This window comes from Chlorocebus sabaeus, chromosome 12 (genome assembly GCF_047675955.1).
Source record: "Chlorocebus sabaeus isolate Y175 chromosome 12, mChlSab1.0.hap1, whole genome shotgun sequence".
Classification (NCBI taxonomy): Eukaryota; Metazoa; Chordata; class Mammalia; order Primates; family Cercopithecidae; genus Chlorocebus; species Chlorocebus sabaeus.
The window spans coordinates 34,252,407-34,277,963 of NC_132915.1; the positions used below are offsets into that span (position 1 = coordinate 34,252,407).

Genomic DNA, 25,557 nt, shown 5'->3' on the forward strand with positions numbered 1-25,557 from the left:
TTCCCCTATTCTATATACAAATATGCAATTGGATGTTTTTGCATTTACTGATATCTAATGTATAATTTGCACTGAGTTCAAAAAATTATTTTTGAAATAATTATTGAAAAGACAGTTGGTGAAAAAATCAATAAATGTTCAAATAAATAATAGATGTACAAAAATCAATAGCATTATTATATGCAAGCAACCACTTATATAATAGATAAAGAAGATCCTATTCAATATAGTTACAAAAACCCTTAACTAACCAGGAATGGTTTTAATAAGAGAAAACACAAGACGGTATAGGAAAATTAGAAACTTATTTGAAGAATATGAAGAATTAGGACATAATACTGGAATGGGCAGATGGAATATTACAAAGATCAATTTCTCTTACACTATGTGCTTAGCTCTAAGCCAATTAAAATCTTAAAAAAGGCATTTTAGGGAATTGGACACATTACTATGTTAATTTAGAATTATTAAATAAGATAGCCATGAGAAAGAAGACTTATCTGGGAATTGTAAAATATTTTGTCCCAGGAGATATTTTCACATTATATGAAACTACAAAATGGTATCTATTATTAAAGCCACATAATTAAATTCAGAATCATAACCTAAATAATGAGAATGTTGGGGCCAGTATATCTTGAAAGTACTCCTTCATACATATAGAAACATAATATATGAAGAAATCTTTTCACGTTAATGTGGAAGGGAGAGATTAGTCAATAAATGGGGATGGGATTGTTGATTAGCTGTTTGAATAAAATTTTAGCTTCTTTCTTTATAATGTATATCAGATAAATTAAAGATCAGATTGATATGTAAATAGAAATGTAAAGAAAATCAAACTATAAAAGTCTGAATTGGAACTGAATTCAGGTCCTTGGGAAAATATCATTTAAGCTGCAAAACAATAGAAGAAATCTTATGGGAATGATTGCAATTGTCGACTATAAAAATTTTCAGATGTCCGAAGGTTTCCTCTTAAAATGAAAAGGCAAACTGTAAAGATTGTTTCAACAAATCAGATAAAAGGTTAGTATTCTTATAAGTATAAAATTAAAAACACAGTATCCATTAAACAATTACTTAATGTACATGAAGAAATAGTGTCAGTAGTTATGAGAATAATGCACATAGTTACAACTATTTGTTGGTCTCATAACTAGTGATGTTGAGAATTTTTTGAAAACGCCATTAATGATTTGTTCTTCTTTTGTTAAATATTTCTTCATGTACGTTAAGTAATTGTTTAATGGATAGTGTTTTTAATGCCAACAAATTAGAGGATCAAGATGAAATGGACAAATTCCTAGAAAGACACAAGTTATGGGAACTGCTAAAAGAAAGAAGAGAAAGTTTGAATAGGTCTATGACAAGTAAAGAAATCAAATTAGTAATTTTTATAAAAGCCCAGGCCCAAGTGGCTTCACTTGTGAATTCTGTCACACATTAAGAGAATTATTACCAGTTATTCACAAAAAATAGCAAAGGAAGGAGGATTTCCCAACTATTTCTGTGAGTTCAGTATTACTCTGATAACGAATTCAGACAAAGATGTCTAGAAGAAAAGAAAACTACAGACCAATGTTGTAGGTAGAAAATCAACAAACTACTCGCAAATTGAATCCAGCAATACAGCTTGAATATGTCTTATCTGAAATGCTTGCGACCAGAAATGTTTTGGATTTTGGATTTTTTTTTTCAGATTTTCAGAATATTTGCAGAGTATACACTGGTTGAACATACCTAATTTAAAAATCTAAAGTCTGAAATGCTCTAATGAATATTTCTTTTGCACATCAGGTTAGTGCTCTAAAGGTTTTGGATTTTGGAGCATTTCAGGTTTCAGATTTAAAGACTGAATGCCTTCTCTCTATGATCAGAATGAGATGAGGGTAACTACTCTTACCACTCTGATTTAACACTATACTGTAGATTCAGGGTAGGGAAATAAGGCAAGAAAAAGAAATAAAAGGCATTTATATTGGAAAATAAGAAGTAAAACTGTAGTCATCCCGCTGTATCCATGGGTTTCACATCCATGGATTAAACCAACTGCAGATTGAAAATATATGGAAAAATGCACAGCAAAAGAAACTACCATCAGAGTGAACAGGCAACCTACAGAATGGTAGAAAATTTTTGCAATCTACTCATCTGACAAAGGGCTAATATCCAGAACCTACCAAGAACTCAAATTTACAAGAAAAAAACAACCCTATCAAAAAGTGGGCAAAGGATATGAACAGACATTTTTCAAAAGAAGACATTTATACAGCCAACAGACACATGAAAAAATGCTCATCATCACTGGCCATCAGAGAAATGCAAATCAAAACCACAATGAGATACCATCTCACACCAGTTAGAATGGCAATCATTAAAAAGTCAGGAAACAACAGGTGCTGGAGAGGATGTGGAGAAATGGGAACACTTTTACACTGTTGGTGGGATTGTAAACTAGTTCAACCATTATGAAAAACAGTATGGCGATTCCTCAAGGATCTAGAACTAGATGTACCATATGACCCAGACATCCCATTACTGGGTATGTACCCAAAGGACTATAAATCATGCTGCTATAAAGACACATGCACACGTATGTTTATTGCAGCACTATTCACAATAGCAAAGACTTGGAATCAACCCAAATGTCCATCAGTGACAGACTGGATTAAGAAAATGTGGCACATATACACCATGGAATACTATGCAGCCATAAAAAAGGATGAGTTTGTGTCCTTTGTAGGGACATGGATGCAGCTGGAAACCATCATTCTTAGCAAACTATCACAAGAACAGAAAACCAAACACCGCATGTTCTCACTCATAGGTGGGAACTGAACAATGAGATCACTTGGACTCGGGAAGGGGAACATTACACACTGGGACCTATCACGGGGAGCGGGGAGTGGGGAGAGATTGCACTGGGAGTTATACCTGATGTAAATGACGAGTTGATGGGTGCTGACGAGTTGATGGGTGCAGCACACCAACATGGCACAAGTATACATATGTAACAAACCTGCACGTTGTGCACATGTACCCTAGAACTTAAAGTATAATAATAATAATAATAATAATAATAAAAAGAAAGGGGAATAAAACCCAACCTAAAGCTGCCTAAGATTTCACAATATCTATAATTTAGGCACCATTTTGGCATATGTTATATGTATATATAGTATTTTCTTTCTTACATTAAACCTACATTAAACCTTAAAAAAAAAAAAATAAATGGAAAAAAAGTTTGCTTGTACTGAACATGTACAGACTTTTTCTTGTCATTATTCCCTAAAGAATACAGTATAACAATTATTTACATAACATTTACATTGTATTAGATATTATAAATAGTCTAGAGATTTTAAAGTATACTGAAGTATGTGCACAGGTTGTATGCAAATAGTATATCAGGAACATGAGTATTTGCAGATTTTGGTATGTGTGGGAGGTTCTGGAACTAGTACTGCATAGATACCAAAGGATGATTGTGTAGTCACAGATTACATGACCTTGCATATTAAAAATCCCAAGGAATTAATAAAAAACTATTAGAACTAATAAATGAGCTCAGGTCAGTTGCAGAATAGAAGATCAATATATAAAAATCAGTTGTATTTCTATACACAGACAAAGAACAATCCAAAAATGAAATTAAAAAAATTTCATTAACAATAGCATAACAAATTTTTAGGAATAAACTTAACAAAAAGTGTAAAATGTATACACTGAGAAATATAAAACATTATTGAACGAAATTAAGGAAACACCTAAATAAATGGAAAGATATCTTATAGAGGACTTCATATTTTTAATATGGCAATACTCCTTAATTGATCTGTATGTTCAGTGCAATTCCTACTGAAATCCTAGCTGTCTTTATTGCAGAAATTGACAAGTTAATCATAAATTTATATGAAAGCAAAGGGACTTAGCATAGCTAAAACAGTCTTGAAAAAGAACAAAGTTTGAAGACTATGCTTCCTAATTTCAAAATTTATTACAAAACTACAGTAATCAAGACAATGTAGTACTAACTTAAGGATGAATATACAGATTAATGGAAAGGAATTGACAGTCTCAATATAATTTCTCACATTGATGGTAATTGATTTTTGATCAGGGTGCCAAGACAATTCATGGGCAAAGAATAGTCTTTTTAAATAATAGTGCTGGGACAACTGGATATCCACATGTAAAATAATGAAGTAAGACATCTACTTCACACTATATACAAAAAAAAAAAAAAAGCTTACAGTGGATCATAGGCCTATATATAAGAGCTAAACTTATTAAAACTCCAAGAAGAAACACAAGTCTTTGTGTACTTAGATTAGGCAGTGGTTTCTTAGATATGACACCAGAAGCTCAAGTGACAAGAAAAATAGTTAAGTTAGACTTTATCAAAGTTAAAAACATTTGTGCGTCAAAGAACACTATCAAAAATGTGAAAAGACAACCCACAAAATGGAAGAAAATGTTTGGGAATCTCATATCTGATAACTGTCTTTATCTCCAGAATATAAAAGAATTCTTACAGCTCAACAATACAACTTAATCTAAAAAGTAGGCAAGGGACTTGAATAGACATTTTTCCAAATAAGACATACAAATGGCCAATAAGCATGTAAAAAGATGCCCAACAGGCGGGCCCCAGAGCGGGCTCAGGGGAGCGTGGCATGCCAGGCGCCTCCCGCCCGCCCGGAACATACGGAGGCTGGCCCAGGCGGCGCAGGAGCTGGAGCAGGGCCCGAGTGGGCGTCCGAGCCGGAGCGGAAGTGGGAGAGGGGCTGGAGCGGGGGTCCGCGCCGCGCTGCTGAAGCCTGGCCGGCCGCCCAGACACTGCCTGCGGCCCGGCCATGGCAGAGCCAAGGAAAGGATCTCTATACAAACAAATACGTGGCTGTCAAATTGGAGCTGATGAAGTCCGGGGCCCCACAGCTGCACCTGGGGTACTGGTTCTACAAGCGGCTCAGCGCCACTGAGGGCGCCCCTCAGGTCTACTACCTACTACTTCGGCCTGTGCTGGAAGTACAACGCTGTGGTGCTGGAGCTGCTGGGGCCCAGCCTGAAGGACCTGTTCAACCTTCACGCTGAAGACGGTGCTCCGGATCGCCATCCAGCTGATCGCACGCATGGAGTATGTGCACACCAAGAGCCTCATTTACCAGGACGTGAAGTCCGAGAACTTCGTGGTGTGGCGCCCGGGGACCAAGTGGCAGCTCGCCATCCACATTATCAACTTCGGGCTGGCCAAGGGGTACATTGGCCTTGAGACCAAGAAGCACATGCCGTACTGTGAGCACAAGAGCTTGACAGGCAGGGCGCGCTACATGAACGTCAACATGCAGCTGGGCAAGGAGCAGAGCCACTGCAGTGACCTGGAGGTGCTGGGCCACATGTTCATGTACTTCCTGTGCTGCAGCCTCCCCTGGCAGGGGCTCAAGGCCGACGCGATCATGAGCGGTATAGAATATCGGGAACACCAAGCGCACCACGCCCATCGAAGTGCTCTGCTAGAACTTTCCAGAGGAGATGGCCACATACCTGCACTACGTGCGGCGCCTGGACTTCGAGAAACCCTACTGTGACTACCTGTGGACCTCTCCATCGACCTCTTTGACCGAAGCGGCTTCGTGTTCGACTTTTGAGTACCACTGGCCCAGGAAGCCCTTGGCGACCCCCATCGGCACCGTCCACACCGACCAACCCTCCCAGCCTCAGCTTTGGGACAAAGATCAGCCACACAGCAAAAACCAGGTGCTGACCTCCACCAATGGGGAGCTGAATGTGGACGACCCCACGGCCGGCCAGTCCCGCGCCTATGACGGCGCCTGCAGAGATGGAGGTGGGCGATGAAACCAAATGCTGCTGTTTATTCCCCTTGAATCTTCTCCGTGCAGCCCCTTGGGGCATGAGCTTGTGTGAGGCCCTTGGGGCCCACCGACAGCAGCCCAGGGCCAGACTCTGGCTGGAAGCCGGGACGCAGACTTAAGGGGCCGCGCCTGTCTCGGCCGGCGACCCCATCCCCTAGACGAGGGGTCACTTCCTTCACATAAAACTGGCCAAAGTTTCTACACCTGTGTCTAGTCCGCCCCTCCAAGAGCATTAACTATTTAAAACAAGGAAAAAAGTGGGAGGGAAAACCCCTTCTACCCCCAACCCTGCCCCTCCATTTCTTTGCTGAAGTGAGTAGTGCGATCCTGGAGGCCCTCAGGGCTGAGGCCGGCCCCAGCCCCAGCCCCGCCATCCGCCCCCGTTAGCTTCATAAAGTCTAGCTTCTCTCCCTCGATCCAAAGGCCGTTTTCTGGAGGGGAGGGCAGGCCTGGCCTGGAGTGGTGCTGTGGGGCCATCTTGCCCACGCCCACCTGGGAGGTACACAGGCATTGCTGCCAGGGGTGAGGCTGTGCCCCAGGCTTCCCCAAAACTAAAGGGGAAGGGAGGGGTGGGGCCGCGGCTGAAGCCAGCTCCGCCCCCAAAATGCTGCACCAAAGCTCAGGCGCCGCAGTCACGGCCACTGCAGCCTGGTCCCGGCGAGGGGCAGGTGGGCCCTGCTAGGAGGGTGCTTCTCGAGGCACCTGTTCCCGGAGGCTGTGCTCCGACCCTCAGAACCTGAGGGGGGTGGGCCGGCTGGCGTCGCCCTGCTCGGCCCCTGGGCTCTGCTGCATGGGGCCGCGCGGGCAGGGGGCTTCCTGTCTCTGTGCTCTGCCACCCGGCAAGCAGCCGCAGACGAAATGCCTTAAAGCCCCCGGCTCAGCCCCGCAGGTGTATGTGCAGGGGCCTGGGGGCGGCTCTGGACTGGCTGGCGGTCCCCCAGTGGGTCAGCTTGAGGCCGTGCCCAGGGCGGTGGCCGTGAATCTGGTTTTTGCTTTACCAAGTGTACAGAAATGGCATTTACGTTTCTCTGATGCTCTTTTGAAGCCATACAACTTAGGGGCTTTTTTAAAAAAAAAAGAAAAGAAAAATGACCCCCCCCCAAAAAAGGTGCCCAACATCGTTGGTCATTAGAGAAAAGCCAATCAAACCCACAATGGGATAATAATAGATCTACAAGGATGGCAAAAATCAGAAAGACAAAAATAACAAGTGTTAGAGGATTTGGACTAGTTTGGAAGCCATATATTGCTGTTGGGAATGTAGAGTGGTGCTGCTACTTTGGAAAACAGTTTGGCCGTTCCTCAAAAGGATAAACAGAGTTACCATATGACCCAGCAATTCTACTTCTAGATATATATGCAATAGAAATGAAAACATATATCCACAAAAACTTGTACATGACTCTTCATACCAGCATTATTCACAATAGCAAAATAATAGAAACAGTCCCAAATGTCTGTCCGGCGATGAATGGATACGTAAAAAGTGGTATATTCATACAATGAAATATTAATTTGGCAATAAAAGGGAATCAAGTAATGATACATGCTCTAATGTGGATGAACCCTGAAAACATTATGCTGAGTGAAAGAAGGTAGACAGGCCACATGTTCTAAAATCAGAGTGTGGTGATATTTGTATAATGCTATGAATAAACTAAAAACATTGAATTGTACACTTTAAGTGGGTGGACTTTATGGCATGTGAATTATCTCTCAATAAAGGTGTTACTAAAAGACTCAATATAGAGTATTCTTTGTTTCTTTGAAGGACAAGTTTTTAACTTCCATTTCTCCAAAGAAGCAATTATTTGTTTTTATGCCAAATGAGCATTTTCAGATTCTCTACTGGTGTTACTGGATTAAATTATGTTTTTACTTTTTGTTAAGGTTTTATTTCTACATTTTTTGTTTCTTATTGCTTCTACATTTTGTGCACTGAAGGAGGTAGTATATTGATTTTACACTTACATTTCTTGTACTTTCTGCCTATATTAGTGTTATCCACATATCCTTTTGTCTCGAATTTATATTTAATACTGTTAGCTGTGTTTTCTAAGTATGGGATAATACCTTTCAGTATGCTGTAGGTGACTATATATAGATAGTATGTTTGTATATGAACTGTTTGGAAGCTGACCAAATGTTTTTATTATCTTGTAGATTTTACTTTCCTCGTTGGTATTGCAGCGGCAGCAACAGAGCCTATCGGCATGGAATATCTCGAGGTGCTGAAGCTCCTCTTCTTGATGACTTTGTCATGTCTTACCTCTTTGCTCAGGTATGATTATACTATCTTACTTGTACATGTGTTAAATGATAAATATTTTGCTGTTTAGTAAGTCACTTAATCAGGAAAAACTTCACATATGGGAAAATTGCAGTTCTGTCTTGCACAGCAGGTGCAGAGAAGTAACAAAATTGAGTCTTTTTATCACTAGTTTTTAATCCCATGGTTTATGGATAATAGAATCTATTTTATAAAGTTTTTTTGGATTGATCCTTTTGAATTTCTTTTTTTTTTTTTAGGACTTTAGATCATTTTAAGGATTTCACAAGGTATAGACTGAGGTTTATTTACAGCATGATTCATATAGGCATATGTGGCTAAAATATTAGTAACATTTCTTTAGGGTTTTAAAAAAATTTTTGGATAATTTCAGGCTTACACAATGGACAATGAACTGTAGAGGAAGTAGGCTACATAAAAAATAAGCTATGATAGTTTGTGTAGCTGTTTATAGGAAGGTGACTGGATGTTGATACTTTAGTCTAAGAGCTATATTCAAGTTATTTGTTCACTAATACAGTTATGTCAAATTTTGGTATTGTGTTGGTATTTCATAATGCTTTCTTGTCTAGTACCTTGATTTAAACAGTAATTGAAATATTTTGTCATTAAATAACTTGTTTTTATGTGCTGCTAGACTAATATGAATAGAAACTAAAGGAAGAAAATATATTAGTGCTCTTGGGTAGAAATATGCACTTGGTATCCCCAAGGTATCAGGAGTTCTAAATCTGATTTGCTAATATTGTAGGAAATAAGCCCACAAATCCTCATGGCTCGCGTTTCCGAGAAGAAGCCTAGTAAGGCTAGTTCAGTTTATGAACAACAAAAGGAAAAATATTTCTCTATTGGGGTATGAGACCAACAAACTTTATTTTTATTTTGTTAAGAAATATATAATAAAAATGACCATTTTAAGTATGCAGTTCAGTTGTATTAAATACAAACACATTGTTGTACCACCATCACCACCATCCATCTCCAGAACATTTTTCATATTCCCAAATGGAAATTTCATACCCATGAAACAATAACTCTGTTTCCCACCACCAATGGCCGTTCGCAGTCACTATTCTACTTTTGACTATAAATCTGCCTTTTCTAGGTACCTCATACAAATGGAATTATATAGCATTTGTCCTTTTTTGACTGGCTTATTTCACTTAGCATAATGTCTGCTAGGTTCATCCATGTTGTAGCATGTGCCAGAATTTCTTTCCTTTTTAAGGCTGAACAATATTTCATTGCATATGTATACTTATTCATCTGTCGATGGATACATGGGTTGCTGCTGTGAACATGGGTAAACAAATATTTCCTTGAATCCGTTTCCAGTTCTTTTGGATACATACCCAAAAGTGGAATTGCTGGATCATATGGTAAATTTATAATTTTTTTGAGGAACTGCTACATTGTCTTCTGTAGTGGCTGTACTATTTTTCAGTCCTACCAGCAGTGCACAAGTGTTCCAATTTCTTAACATCCTCAACAATGCTTTGCTTTGTTTGATAATAGCCATCCCTATGGGTATGAGGTGGTATCATTGTGATTTTGATGCATAACTTCTGTAACAACTAGTAATCATGAGCATCTTTTCATATGCTTGTTGGCCATCTGTTTGTCTTCTTTGCAGAGATGTCTCTTGTTGGCCATTTGTTTATCTTCTTTGCAGAGATGTCTATTCAAGTCCTTGGTCCATTTTTAAATCAGGTTGTTTGTTTGTTGTTGTTGTATTGTAGAAATTATTATTCTGGATCTTAACTCCTTATAAGATACATGATTTGTACATAGTTTTTCCCATTCTCTAGGTTGCCTTTTCCTTCTGTTACTTGTCTTTTGGTGGACAAAAGTTTTAAATTTGACTGTATTCTAATTTATCTATTCTTTTTTGTTTCTTATGTTTTTGGTGTCGTATCCAAGAAATCATTGCCAAATCCAATGTTATGAAGCTTTCTTTCTGTTTTCTTGCAAGAGTTTTATCGTTTTAGCTCTTACATTTAGGCCTTGGGTCCATTTTGAGTTAATTTTTGTCTATCGTGTAAGGTAAGGGTCCAACTTCTTTTGCTTGTGAATATCCAGTTTTCCTAGCACCATTTGTTGAAAGACTGTCTTTTCTCCATTGAATGGTCTTGACACCTTTGTTGAAAATCATTTGACCACCAACTTACTTTTTTATACAGCTCCTTTATCTTTATAGTCATTATAAAAAGAGAGGGGGATGGAGAGAGGCTTCTGAGAATAGCCTTTTGAAAATAGGATATGATGAGGTTACAACTTTCTGTTGCTTTTACGGGTATATTATTCACCTGTCCTGCAGAGCTAGTTTATTGTGGGGGCAGGCTAGTTAAGTCCCATTTATAAGCCAAGTTTTCCCAAACTATTCATTCAGCTACTTTAGCCTAACATTAATACTGCAATGTAAATTTCTTAAGCTCAAAATTTGTCTGCTACTCAGATGAGAAGGTTTTCTTTCTTATTTTATTTTTTTTGTAGAGATGGAGGTCTTTGATGCCCAGGCTGGCACGATCATAGCTCACTGCAGCCTTGAATTCCTGGGCTCAAGTGATTGTCTTGCTTTAGCCTCACAGCCTCCCGAGTAGCTAGGTACAGGTGTGTGCCACTATGCCTGGCTAATTTTTTTAGTTTTGTTTTTGTAGAGATGGGGTCTCGCTCTATTGTCCAGGCTGGTTTTAAACTCCTGGCTTCAAATGATCCTCCTACCTCAGCCTCCCAAAGTGCTGGGATTACAGGTGTGAGCCACCACACCTGGCCTGAAATTTTCAGTAGTTTTAATTAAATGAAAATTTTGATGGTACATACTATAATATTTAAGGAATAGTATTTATTATGTTTTGGCATTTGAGATTCTTCCATTTGTAACTTTTCTCTAGTGAATAGTTGATTATGTTTTTAGTATTGCTATCACTAATTTTCCATATATTTATTGTCTTTTGGTCATGAGTTCCACAGAATATCCACATGAGCAGAATTTGTTATCTACCAGTTCTTTTCTTTTCTGTCTTTTTTTTGAGACAGAGTATCGGGAGAACCTGCTCCCGATGGTTACGTGGGTTCTTTTCTATTTCCTAGGTGTCTTGGCTGGTTTCAGAAATAAAGGGAAAGAGTATGAGAGAGAGAAATTTAAAGCTTGGTGTCCGGGGGAGACATCACATGTCAGCAGGATCCGTGATGTTCCCAGAGCCGTAAAACCAGCAAATTTTTATTAGCGATTTTCAAAAGGGGAGGGAGTGCACAAATAGGGTGTGGGTCACAGAGATCACATACTTTACAAGGTAATAAAATGTCACAAAGAAAGTGGAGGCAGGGTGAGATCACAGGACCACAGGATGGGGCGAAATTAAAATTGCTAATGAAGTTTCGGGCACACATTTGTCATTGAGAACATCTTATCAGGAAACAGGGTTTGAGAGCAGACAACCTGTCTGACCAAAATTTATTAGGCGGGAATTTTCCTCGTCCTAATAAGCCTGGGAGCGCTACAGGAGACCGAGGCTTTTTTCATCCCTTCAGCTTGGACCATAAAAGACGGCACACCTTAAGGGGGCCATCTACAAACCTACCCTCAGGGCATATTCTCTTTCTCAGGGATGTTCCTTGCTGAGAAAAAGAATTCAGCGATATTTCTCCTATTTGCTTTTGAAAGAGGAAAAATATGGCTCTGTTCCATCCTGCTCACTTGCAGCCAGAAGTCTTATCTCTGGTGTTCCCTGAGCATTGCTGTTATCCTGTTCTTTTTTCAAGATGCCCAGATTTCATATTGTTCAAACACACATGCTCTACAAACAATTTGTGCAGTTGACACAATCATCACAGGGTCCTGAGGTGACACATATCCTCCTCAGATTATGAAGATGACAGGATTAAGACATTAAAGTAAAGACAGGCATAGGAAATCACAAGGGTATTGACTGGGGAAGCGATAAGTGTCCATGAAATCTTCACAATTTATGTTCAGAGATTGGAGTAAAGACAGGCATAAGAAATTATAAAAGTATTCATTTGGGGAACTAATAAATGTCTATGAAATCTTCACAATTTATGTTCTTCTGCCGCGGCTTCAGCTGGTCCCTCCGTTTGGGGTCCCTGACTTCCCGCAACAAGAGAGTCTCCCACTGTTGCCCGGGCTGGAGGGCAATAGCGTGATCTTGGCTCACTGCAACCTCTGCCTCCTGGGTTCAAGTGATTCTCCTGACTCAGCCTCCCTAGTAGCTGGGATTACAGGTGCCCGCCACTACACCCAGCTAATTTCTTGTATTTTTAGTAGAGATGGGGTTTCACTATGTTGGCCAGGCTGGTCTCGAACTCCTGACCTTGTCATCTGCCCACCTTGGCTTCCCAAAGTGCTGGGATTACAGGCGTGAGCCACCATGTCCAGACTTTCTACTAGTTCTATATGGAACCAAGGCAAGCTATTAAAAAGAATCTACCAAGTCATTGATCATCTTCTACTTAAACAGTATAACTTACTTGCCTGTTCTCAAAAGTGTGGTGAAATAAGTGTTTAAAACTGAGCAAAAATCTGTCTCCTACCCTGAATTAATTTTGTATTAGCAACATTTAGGCCTTTGTTTTGGTTAATACTGATTATATGATGGTGTGCTTCTTAATAGTTTATTTTCTTATATGAAAATATCTTCTATACTTTATTAATAAAAAAGCAAATATACTTTTAAATATATGTTTCTTTTAATAAAATTAGTTTTAAAAGGTTTCAGTAAAGCTTTAAGTTCGTGAGACAAGTTATCAACTTCAGAAGAAGGGAAATACAGATGTAGAATACAGAAGGACCTATATTTCTCTTGTCCAGTTTAAAACTTTGATTCACATTGTTATTTTAGGTGATACAGCTCTTACCTTTTTTCTACAAAGAAAATTGGTATTATGTTTAGAATATTTGTACTTTTGCTTTCTTTTTCTTTCTCCCATTACATGTTCAGTCTGATTTATCTGTATTCCTAAATCCTTCAGGTCAAAATCTTAGAACCTCTGTGTTTCTCTCTTCTTCATTCTTTATACAATATATAGTTAATAAAGTATCAGCCTTTTTCAGAATCTTTTAGTATCTTATGTTTCCTGGATCAGATCCTTATTATTTCATATCTGAGCCATACACCAACCTCTTAAAGAACCTCTCTGAATACACTTTATTTTCTTCAAGCACTTCTATCATTGCTACTACTCTACCAATGGAAGAGACATGGTGAAAATAGATCTCCATAGTTTCTAGGATTAGGTCATTCAAGGGCACCTGCAGTCTGACCCCAACTTACTTTTCTAGGTTTTAATCCACATTATTTCTTCACATAAACTTCAGTCCCTAATCAAATTAGTTTATGCATCTGAACATACCTTGTGCTTTTTTGTGTGTCTTGTTCCTTCTATTTCTTTACCCTGTTTTGTGTCCATCATACATTTCTTTATTTTTAAACACACTGTGAAGTTTCAAATCTTCCATGAAACCCTCCTTGATTACTCCAACTGAATATAATCTTAACTGTCTCCAAGTTCCTGAAGGAGCTTTTGTGTGGTGCTTCCTATATCATGTCTGGCATTACAATTATTTGCTTCTGTTTAGCTTCTAAGCTAAATTTTGGTCCCCTTGATGACTGAGACCACATCTTATACAGTCATGTGTCACTTACTTATGGGGATATATTCTGAGAAATAAGTCATTAGGCAGTTTTATTATTCTGTGATTATCATGTATTGTACTTATACAAACCTATATGGTATAGCCTAGTATATGCCTAGTCTATATGGTATAGCCTATTATTGCTCTAGACTATAAACCTATATAGCATGTTGCTATACTGAATATTGTAGGGAATTGTAACACAATGGTAAGTATTTGTGTAAACATATATAAACATAAAAAAGGTACAGTAAAAATGCAGAATTACAATCTTATGGAACCATCATTATATATGTGGTCTGCCATTGACCAAAACATTGTTATGGGGCACATGGCTATTTCTTTGTATCCAACACCATTTGTAGTATGATGCTTCCAACATAATTGGAGTTCAGTATATATTTAATTCAGTAATATCTACTTTAATTTAGGTAATTTTTATGTAGAACATATAAATTGAAGATATATGCAATGAAATAGGCCAATGTTGTATGTACTTTGTAATTGGGAACCCAGTGTAAATCAGTTTTCATTTGCAAATGAACTTTTATTAAAATTGTATTGCAAAATGAATGAAAATTAAAGGAGGAATTTATTTATTTATTTATTTATTATTTTAGAGACTGGGTCTTGGTCTGTCACCCAGACTGGGGTGCAGTGGTGTGATCATAGCTCAAGAGATCCTCCTACCTCAGCCCCCCGAGTAGCTGGGACTGCAGGTGTGTGCCACCATGCCTGACTAATTTTTAAATTTTTTGTAGAGACGAGATCTTGTTATGTTGCCCAGGCTGGTCTCAATCTCCTGGACTCAAGTGATCTTCACGCCTTGGCCTCCCAAAGTTCTGGGATTACGGGCATGAGCTGCTGAGCCTGGCCAATTTGTAGCTTGTAAATGCACATGTTCTGAAAATTATGATTAAAATACAATCATAGATTAAAACATGTTAATGAAACTTATGAGATATTTCCTTCTAAATTTCTGGTTTCAGTGGCGGCATGATTTTGTGCATGGATGGATAAAAGTACCTGTGACTCATGAAACACAGGAAGAATGTCTTGGGATGGCAGTGTTAGATATGATGAGAATAGCCAAAGAAAATGATCAAACCCCACTGGCCATCTATAATTCTATCAGGTAATTTTCTTTTGCAAATCCTTACACATAAGTGTGAGTAGAGATTTTATATAATTCCTATATATTTTCTGTGTTTACCCATGCCTTTTGATTTTGTAATACTGGTTAAGTACCGCTTATCTAAAATGCTTGGAATCAGAAATGTTTCAGATTTTGGATATTTCCAGATTTTGGAATATTGGCATTGAACTTAACAGTTGAGCAACCCTAATCCAAAATGCTCTAATGAGCATTTCCTTTGAACATCATGTTGACATTCAAAAAGTTCTGGGTTTTGGAACATTTCAGATTTCAGATATTTGCAAGAGGGATAGTCAACCTGTAATAAAAAATCATACGGGTAAGTTTTATATCTTGGGAGTAATACACACTTTGTAAGGTGAAATTATTGAAAGAGTTGTATTACAGGAAATATCCTAGGTATTAAATATCTATTACTTGATTTCATTTATTCTGAGAAGGCTAGGTAAGTTCAGAGGAATGGAAGAAATACCTGGAGGCATACTTTTTGATAGTAGATCCTCTAGCTGGCTATATAAATGACCTGAATAAGTATTTCCCAAATGGTGGTGTATTATTTTATTTGCATTAGAATCACATGGGAGTGTCTGTTAAAATCAAAGATTTCTGGGTCCTAATCTAAGAGATTTGGATTCAGTAAATCCGAGTTGAAGCCCACAAATGTGAATTTTTACGGGTGCTCTAGGGTATTCTTATACAAGTGATCCAAACTCTGCATTCTTCAAATTATTCTTCTGCATATTGAACTTGACAATCATGGCTAATAACAGTTTTCTGAAACTCTACAGGCTATAAAACTACTTTTTAAAAAGGTATATATAAGAATGGTTTGACTTTAAGTTTGAAGGCTAAATATGTATTTTATATATTACATACTTTACCAGATTAAAAATTTGAGTATGTCATGAATGTGCTTAAAGCTTCCTTTTCTGAAATTGTTCTCCCAATAACTGGCTTTAGTCATTTCCTTGCCCTGTCATCAAAACAGTTACATACCCAATTTGCAGAGTATCAATTTCTGTATTTCTCTCTTTGGTTTTAAATATTCTTGTTTTACTTTCAGATGTCTGTTAGGCCTTAACTCAACGGTGTAAGCCATAGGGTATAATTTTAGGAACTCAGGAATCTAAAAGATTCTAAAGCCCAAAGGAAAAAAAAAACCACATTCATTCATTCATTTGGTCGCTATTTATTGAATACTTGCTGTATGCCAGGTTATAGTAGAACATAGTCGCAGGAAGAGTATCTTAGATGTCGTTACATAGAAACCAAAGGAATTGAGGGGAACACAGTTGAAGAACAGAAGCTTTGACCCATTGAAGATGAATGTTATAAATATGAAGCCATCTCTAGACTTACGCTATCGTGGAATATTTCTGCTTTGGAAACCATTATGTCATCCAAAGTCTCAGCACAATCTTTCTATGTAGATTGTAGTTTCTTCCAGGTCGAGAATCATGTCATCTATTACTCTTCTCCCTACATTATTTAGTCTAGTGTTCTAAACCTGATGACTATTTAGTAACTGTATTTATCTGATTCTTTTAACTCATGCTCTTAGCCATGCAAAATGCTGCATCATTCTTTTTTACTGGTTTACTTTAAAAATAGTGTAGATATTAACATTTATATAAGATTCTGTGATATTTTAAGAGTTTATTGAGATAATTTACAGATCACAAATCTCACCCATTTAAAGTGTACAATTTAATATTTTGTATTATATTCACAGGGTTGTATAAAGATTACCACAATCTAATTTTAGAACGTTTTCATTCTTTCTGAAAGAAACCCCATGCCCATTAGCATTCAGTCCTCATCCCACTTTCCCCTAGCCTCTGGAAATCACTTTATGTTTGTGTGGATTTTCTTGTCTCAAACATTTCATATAAATAGAATCATGCAAAATGTGGTGTGGCATTTTTTTGTCTGACTTCTTTCACTTAGTATGATGTTTCCAAGGTTCATTCATGTTGTAGAATGTATCAGTACTTCATTTCTTTTTATTGCTGAATCATATTTCATTATATAGATATACCACATTTTGCTTATTTGTTCTTCACTTTATGAAAATGTGGGCTGCTTCCATGTTTTGGCTATTGTGACTAATGTGGCTGTGAACAACTGTATATGAGTAATTTTGTGGATGTATTTTTTCATTTTTTCTTGTGCATACATTTAGGAGTGGAATTCCTGGAACATATGGTAACTCTAACTTTTTGAGGAACTGCTTAACTTTTCAAAAGCAGCTGTGCCACATTACATTCACACTAGCAGTACATGAAGAGTTCCAACTTTTTCAGCACTTGTTTCTGTCTGTCTTTATTTTATCCATTCTAGTGGGTGGAAGAGCTGTCTCATTCTAGTTTTGATGTTCATTTCTCTGATGACTACTGATGTTTGGCATCTTTTCATGTACTTTTTGGCCATTTGTATGCCTTCATTAGTGAAGCGTCTATTTGAATTCCTTGCTCATTTTTTGATTGGGTTAGTTGTCTTTTAATTGTTGAGTTAAAAAAATTCTTTTTATATTCTGAATACAAGTCTCCACATATAATCATATTTATGATTTGCCACTATTTCCTCCCATTCTGTATATTGTTGTTACTTTCCTGAAGGTATCATTTGTAGCACAAAAGTTTTAATTTTGAAGCAGTCTGATTTGCCAGATTTTTCTTTTGTGTCTTGTGCCATGTGGAAATGTGGTTTTAGCAACATGGATATCTTTCTTGGTTTTAGCAAGAGCAGTTTCTCTTGAAATAATGGAACAGAGCCAAATTGGAATGAGTTGAGGGATAAATGGAAGGCAAGAAAATGGAAATAGCTATGTACATTCTTTCAAAAAGAGGCCAGATAGGCTGTGGCTGGAGGGAAATGTGGGATTAAGAGGTTTTACATTTTAGATGGGAAGGACATTAATTTAGCAAGTCCTTTGTATCTGTGGATTCCACATCTAATATGTCATAGAATTAGGTCCAGAAAGATTTCCTGGATTTGATGATGCTTGAGCTGAGCCTTGTAGAATGGGTAACTAGATAGGAGATGGATGATTGGAAGAAAGATTAGCATATATTAAGGCATGGAAAATTATTTATTGGTACTTTAGAAATAAAATGTTCCTTAGAAGCAGAGAAATAACCTTCTTTAGAATATTGCACATAGAGATGAATGTACAGAAAAGTCAGAACATTTCTAAATGGAATTGTTTTGATCACAAAGGAATTATTAGGAGTTGAAGCTGGCCTAACAAAATAATATACAGAAGTATGTTTGCATAATGAAAATAGCTTCCAACAGAATGTAACAATTTCCAAAATTCAGGTAAATTTTGGAGCACAGCATCATAGGAAATATTTGTAGCACAGTTCAATATGTGCCAAAATATTATCTTATAAACCATTAACTCTGGTATATGAAATAAAGAACAGGAATTTTTAGAGACTCATTAACTAGACTGAGGATTCATTTCATTAGGGGAAGAAGATTAACATCTTCTTTTGTAAACATTGATGATAACTTTAGTGTGTGGATATATTTGTATCATCAAACAAAATCTTAAAGTTTTATACTGTATGGATGGGGGTTATGGCAACTTACTCCACTTGGCCACTGTGTTGTAATGCCTACTTAACCATGGAGAAAGGTGGTAACTTCTTTTTCAATTTTTAGATTTATCTTCTAATTTTTGTTTTGTTTTTCTGCATGTGCTTTTTTATCTGCAGCTACAAGACATTCTTACCAAAATGTATTCGAGCAAAGATCCAAGACTATCATATTTTGACAAGGAAGCGAATAAGGTACAGATTTCGCAGATTTATTCAGCAGTTCAGCCAATGCAAAGCCACTGCCAGAAACTTGAAACTTAAGTATCTTATAAATCTGGAAACCCTGCAGTCTGCCTTCTACACAGAGAAATTTGAAGTAAAAGAACCTGGAAGTGGTCCTTCAGGTGAGGAGATTTTTGCAACCATTATAATAACTGGAAACGGTGGAATTCAGTGGTCAAGAGGGAAACATAAAGAAAGTGAGACACTGACAGAACAGGTAATCCTTAATGATATGTTCTTGTTCTTTGTTATTTTAAGTAGAATGGAAATAAAAACAAAGTAATTTTAATCATTTGCAACATGGTCTTGCATTTCTCCCATTTGATAGAAGTTGAAGTTTTTAATAGTGTGAAGCTATCAAGGTCATATAATTCTTTGCCTGCTATTCTTAAATGGTTTTTTCATTTAATTTTTTATGACAAAATAATTAGCAATGACTATATTACAGTTTCAGAAAGGTATCCAATTCTAATAGTGATTTTAAAGGAGTTTTGCCTTTCTTTCACTATTAGTGATAACAGAAGGCATAATTATAAAACTTGTTAACTAGAAAAGATTAATATTAATTGATTTTATGATAATATATACCTGCTAAATAATTAATTTTTTTTAGGTTTGCATTGCAAGTTTTAAATTTATTAGTATCCATGTTGTTCATAGATTGTTACTAGAGATTTAGAGGGATGATTTTTTAATTTTTCATCTTTGGTAGTCTCATTTCCAGTCTTCTGGCAGTGGTTTCTACTAATGTTAATTGAATTGAAGAGTGCCATAGCACATTTTAGACTCCTGGCATCATTTAATGCTCTCATTTTTAAGTCAAACAAGATACAGCATAGTCTTAGGGTTAGATTGATAGAGGAAATCATATTTAATGCTTATCTGTTGTTATCAATACCTTTTTTATTTTAAAGTATTTGGAATGAATGTTGTCTTCTTCATAAGTCTTGTTTTAAAATGGCTCCATAAATTCTACATTTTTAATTTTATATGCTTTTAAATTATAGGATTTACAGTTATATTGCGATTTTCCTAATATTATTGATGTCAGTATTAAGCAAGCAAACCAAGAGGGTTCAGATGAAAGCCGAGTTGTAACTATCCATAAGCAAGATGGTAAAAATCTGGTAAGTTTGCTTTATGGTTGAATAATGGTTTCATTTTATAATTCTCAGAAATATGTATTTTAGAATCTTAGTACCAAAATTATTTTCTGGTAGGAATTTTGATTGTAGTTTTAAATATAACTCTAAACATAAACATCAGTTCAGTAAACTTTTTGATAACATCTAGCTTTTTGTATTACTATCAACACCATCTTCCTACAGAGTTTCTTGTACATTACCGTACTTTTTTGACTCATTTTTATGATTAGCAAAGCACCAGTTACTTTCTCCCCTATCTCTACTCTAGATTATACTAGTTCTCTGATGTAACGCTCACCGCTGACTAAAATATTTTATCAATAGGGATGTATATGTGCCAGTTATACTGCCTAATTAAAGGAGAAAAATAAAACAATGATGTCTGGAACTTATATAACAAAATGTAAATCAATCCCAGGTCAGCCCCACCCAAGCTATAAGACACAGTTGATTCTAAAAGATTAACCCTTTCTCTTTTTTAAATAGCTTCAGAAATTGAATTTATTTTAATATAAATGGAAGAAATGAATTATTTTATACTTTGCTCTTAAGTTTCTCATTTATCTGCTCTGTCTTCTTTTTAACTCAGATGCTTCTTGACACTTCCTGGCTTAAACTAGTCCTATTAATGTTATTTGTCCATTTATCTTAAGTATTTATATGGCTTACCTGTCTGGCTGTTCCAGGGTTATATTACCAAAATTATAACTAATTTGCAACTCACTTAATTCAGCATAGTTTTCTGTTCTTAGAGAAAAATATGATAGTACACCTACTGCGTAGTAGACTGTGAGCCTTTTGAAGGTAAGGATCATATTTTTATGTGTGTTTGTACCCCCTACACCTTGCACAGTGTACTCAGGGCCTAGTTTAGAAAAAGCTTGATAAATATTTTATGGATGCATGAAAGGATGATTAATTATCAACCTCAATGTGGATCTATAATAAATGTTTCTGGGAGAGTTTATTGATCTTAATGTGAACAAACTGTAGTAACCTAAAGAACTTCTCTATGGGACTGTATTTGGACTTGGCTTAATTTTAAGTCTGCAATACAGAGAAGTTAAGTAACTTTCCAAGGGCACGGTGTTGGTTAAGTGGTAGGGCTATTTAAACTCAAATGCATGATTTGAAAACCTAAGCTCTTAAGTGTGACACTAACTTCTTTGCTGAGTATCTGTAAAGCTCCTTAAAAATATTACACTGACATTTTTTTGGAATTGTGCAACAAATTGGGAAGAGCTGACATTTCTGTCTCATATTAAATTTTCTGTTTTAGGGATATATTGTATTTCTCCTTACACCCAAGTATTGTTTTATGTTTTTCAGTAATTCTTGATCATTTTATTCATATTGACACATCATGTTTCTTTTTATTTTATTCATGATATGTTATGCTTTTTCTGTTGTTCATTAAGATTAATACTTTTTCTCTGTGTATTTTCCTACCAAATTATTTTTGGATATAGGAAAATAATTTTGCTTATTATTGCATTTTCCCAGTGTATTATGTGTTAGTAACATTTTGTTTTTACTATCGTTTCCCTCTTCATTCTAGCATATATTTCTTTTTATAATTTTGGTAAAATATACATAATATAAAATTTAGCATCTTAACTATTTTTAAGTGTACAGTTTAGTAGTGTTAAGTATTTTCACATTGTTGTGCATCCAATTTCCAGAACTCTTTTATCTTGCAAAATTGAAGTCTATACCCATTAAATAAAAACTCACCATTTCCCCCTCTTCCCAGTCCTTGCAACCACCATTCTACTTTCTTTATTTTTTTTGAGGTGGAGTCTCACCCTGTCATCCAGGCTGGAACATTGCGATCTTGGCTCACTGCAACCTGCGCCTCCCGGGTTCAGGCAATTCTCCTGCCTCAGCCTCCCGGGTAGTTGGGATTACAGGTGCATGCCACCATGCCTGGCTAATTTTTTTTTATCTTTAGTAGAGACGGGGTTTCACCATGTTGGCCAGGCTGGTCTTGAACTCCTGACCTCGTGATCTGGCCACCTCAGCCTCCCAAAGTGCTGGAATTACAGGCGTGAGCCACTGTGCCCAGGCCCTCTACTTTCTTATTCTATGTATTTGACGACTCTAGATACCTCATAAAAGCAGGATCAAACAATACTGTCTTTTTGTGACAGGCTTATTTCACTTAGTATAATATACTCAAGGTTCATTTGTATTACAGCATGTATCAGAATTTCCTTCATTTTTAATATATACATGTATTCTGTGTCATGTATATACCACACTTGTTTATTCATTCATCCATCAGTGAATATTCAGATCGCTTTTTTACTTTTTGACAATTGTGAGTAATGCCGCTGTGAACATGGGTGTACAAATATCTCTTCAAGACTGCTTTCAATTCCTTTGGATATATACCTTCTACTAGTCCGTTCTCATACTGCTATAAAGGTACTACCTGAGACTGGATAATTTATTTAAAAAGAGGGTTTAATTGACTCAGTTCTGCATAGCTGGCCCAGGAAACTTAAAATCATGGCAGAAGGTGAAGGGGAAGGAAGGCATGTCTTACATGGCAGCAGAAGAGAGAGAGTGCGCAGGGGAAAGTGCCACTTTTAAATCAGCAGATCTCATGAGAACTCCCTCACAATCATGAGAACAGCATGGGGGAAACCATCCCCATGATTCAATCACCTCCCACCATGTCCCTCCCTTGCTGCATGGGGATTACAATTCGAGATGAGAGATGGGTGGGGATGCAGAACCAAACCATGTCATACCTAGAAGTAGAATTGCTGGATCATATGGTAATTCTACTTGTAATTTTTTAGGGAACCATCATGCTGTTTTCCACAGCAGCTGCACCATTTTACATTCCTACCAGGAGTACATTCTCCACATGCTCATCAAAACTTGTTATCTTCTGTTTTCTGATAGTAGCCGTCTGATGGGTGTGAAGTAGTATCTCATTGCGATTTTGATTCACATTTCCCTAATGATTAGTGTTACTGAGCATCTTTTAATATACGTATTGCCATTTGTGTATCTTCTTTGAAGAAATATATATTCAAGTCCTTTGCTCATTTTTTTAATCAGGTTTTTTGGCCGAATTATGGAAATTATTTGTGTATTCTGGATATTAATCCCTTTTCAAATATATGATTTGCAAATATTTTCTCCCATTCCATAGATTGCTTTTCACTATGTTGCTTGTGTCCTTTGATGCACAGTAGTTTTGTAGTTTTAGCTAGTTCAACTTTTGTTGCATATTTTTCTTTTTACCTTTTGTTGAGCTATAACCTGAACACAGTAAAGCACACTAATCTTACGTGTATAGCTCAATGAAGTTTTACATATTTGTACATCTTTGTAGCCACACCCACCTCAAAGAACAGAATACTTCTCTTACTTCCAGAAGGTTTCCACATGCATCTTCCCACTTATTCACCTCCACCCCTAACTTAAGGTACCTATCATCTACCATCACTTAGTTTTATCTATTAATAAAGGTTGTATAAATGGAATGATACTATATGTTTTCTTTTAAAATCTAGATTCTTTTACTTAGTATAATGTTTGAAGATTCATTTATGTTGTTACATGTGTCAGTTCACTCCTTTTTATTGCTGGGTAGTACTGAATTGTTTGACTATATCTCAAATTTTAAATGTATTCTGTTGATGGACATTTGGGTTGCTTTCAGTTTGGGGCTTTTAGGGATAAATTTACTATGAAGATTCTTTTACATATTTTTTGGTGGACTCATGCACTCATTTTTTTGTGTATATATACCTAGAGATGGGATTATTGAGTCATAGTGATAGCTTTAGTATACTGCCAAACAATTTTTTGTACTTCTGTCAGTTCACTCTTCCTTCAATAATGCATGATAATTACAGTTGTCTCATATCCCCATCAACTCTTAATTTTGTCAGTCTAAAAATGTCTTGTGTGTCTGGTGGATGTGTACTGGTAGCTGATTGTAGTTTTCATTTTCATTGCCCTGATGAGTAATGATGTTGAGTACTTTTTCACTTACTTATTGTTCATCTGAATATCCTTCTTACAAAGTGCCTGTGACAGTCTTTTGCACATTTTTCATTGGCTTGTCCCTTTCTGATCAATTTGTAGAGTCTCTATAGATTCTAAGTCTTTTGTAGGATGTTTGCAAAATGTATATAGGCATATGTCAGATATTGCTAGTTCAGTTCCAGACCATTGCAATAAAGCAAATATTGCAATGAAGTGAGTTGCATAAATTTTTTGGTTTCTCAGTCATATAAAAGTTATGTTTACACTATAATCAAGTCTACTAAGTGTGCAACTGCATTATGTCTTAAAAATTAATTTAAAACACTTGATTGCTAAAAAATCCTAATGATAATCTGAGCCTCCAGAGAGTTATAATCTTTCTGCTTGTGAGGGTATTACTTTGATGTTGATGGCGCTGACCGATCAGGGTGGTGGTTGCTTAAGGTTGGGTTAGCTGAAGCAATTTCTTACCATAACAACAACATTTACTGCATCAGTAGACTCTCCATTTCGTTAAAGATGTCTCTGTTGCATGTGACATTGTTTGGTAACATTTCACCCACCATAGAATTTCTTTCAAAATGAGTCAGTCCTCTCAAACCCTGCCACTGCTTTATCTACTAAACTTTATTCTAAATCCTTTGCTGTCTTTTCAACAACATTCACGGCATCTTCACCAGGACTAGATCCATCTCAAGAAACCATTCTTTTAATGCTCATGCATAAGAAGCAACTTATCTGTCCAAATTTTATCATAAGATTGTAGCAATTCAGTCACATCTTCAGCTCTACTTCTAATTCTAGTTCTCTTGCTATTTCTACCACATCCTAGTGACTTCCTCCATTGAAGTCTTGAACCCCTCAAAGTCATCCATGAGGGTTGGAATCAACTTCTTCCAAATTCCTGATAATGTTAACACTTTGACCTTCTTCCATGAATCACTAGTATTCTTCCTGGCATCAAGAATGGTGAATCCTTTCCATAAGTTTTTCTATTTACCCAGCTCCATCAGAGGAATCACTATGTATGGCAGCTTAGCCTTACAAAATGTATTTCTTAGATAAGAAGACTTGAAAGTTGAAATCACTCCTTGATCCATGGGCTGCAGAACGGATATTGTGTCACCAGGCATGAAAATAATATGAATATCCATGTACATCTCCATCAGAGTGCTTGGGTGATGAGGTGCATTGTCAATGAGCAGTAATACTTAGAAAGCAATCTTTTTTTCTGAGCAGATCTCAACAATGGGCTTAAAATAGTCAGTAAACCATGCTATAAACAGATATGCTGTCATCCAGGCTTTATTGTTCCATTTATAGAGCACAGGCAGAGTCGAATTAGCATAATTTGTAGAGCCCTGGGATTTTTGGAATGGTAAATGAGCACTGGTTTGAATTTCAAGTCACCAGTGGCATTAGCCCTTAGCAAGAGGGTCAGCGTGTCCTTTGAAGCTTTGAAGGCAAGCACTGACTTCTCCTCTCTAGCTGTGGAAGTCCTAGATGGCATATTCTTCCAACAGAAGGCTGTTTTGTTTACATTTGAAAATCTGTTTGTTAGTGTCACCATCTTCATCAGTGGTCCTTGCTAGATCTTCTGGA

At 36.8% G+C, this 25,557-nt stretch overlaps 1 protein-coding gene and 1 pseudogene across 4 annotated transcripts in view; both read left to right on the top strand.

The window, feature by feature from the left end:
- JAK2 (Janus kinase 2) overlaps positions 1–25,557 on the top strand; it is a 148,631-nt gene that overhangs the window by 50,476 nt on the left and 72,598 nt on the right. For all 4 annotated transcript variants that reach the window (XM_073021559.1, XM_073021558.1, XM_073021560.1 and 1 more), the window contains 4 exons: positions 8,040–8,157; positions 14,809–14,954; positions 18,698–19,019; positions 19,810–19,929. In XM_073021559.1, coding sequence (XP_072877660.1) covers positions 8,040–8,157; positions 14,809–14,954; positions 18,698–19,019; positions 19,810–19,929 — 706 coding nt within the window. The remainder of the gene's footprint in view (positions 1–8,039; positions 8,158–14,808; positions 14,955–18,697; positions 19,020–19,809; positions 19,930–25,557) is intronic.
- Positions 3,912–6,566, top strand: LOC103219492 (casein kinase I pseudogene; annotated as a pseudogene).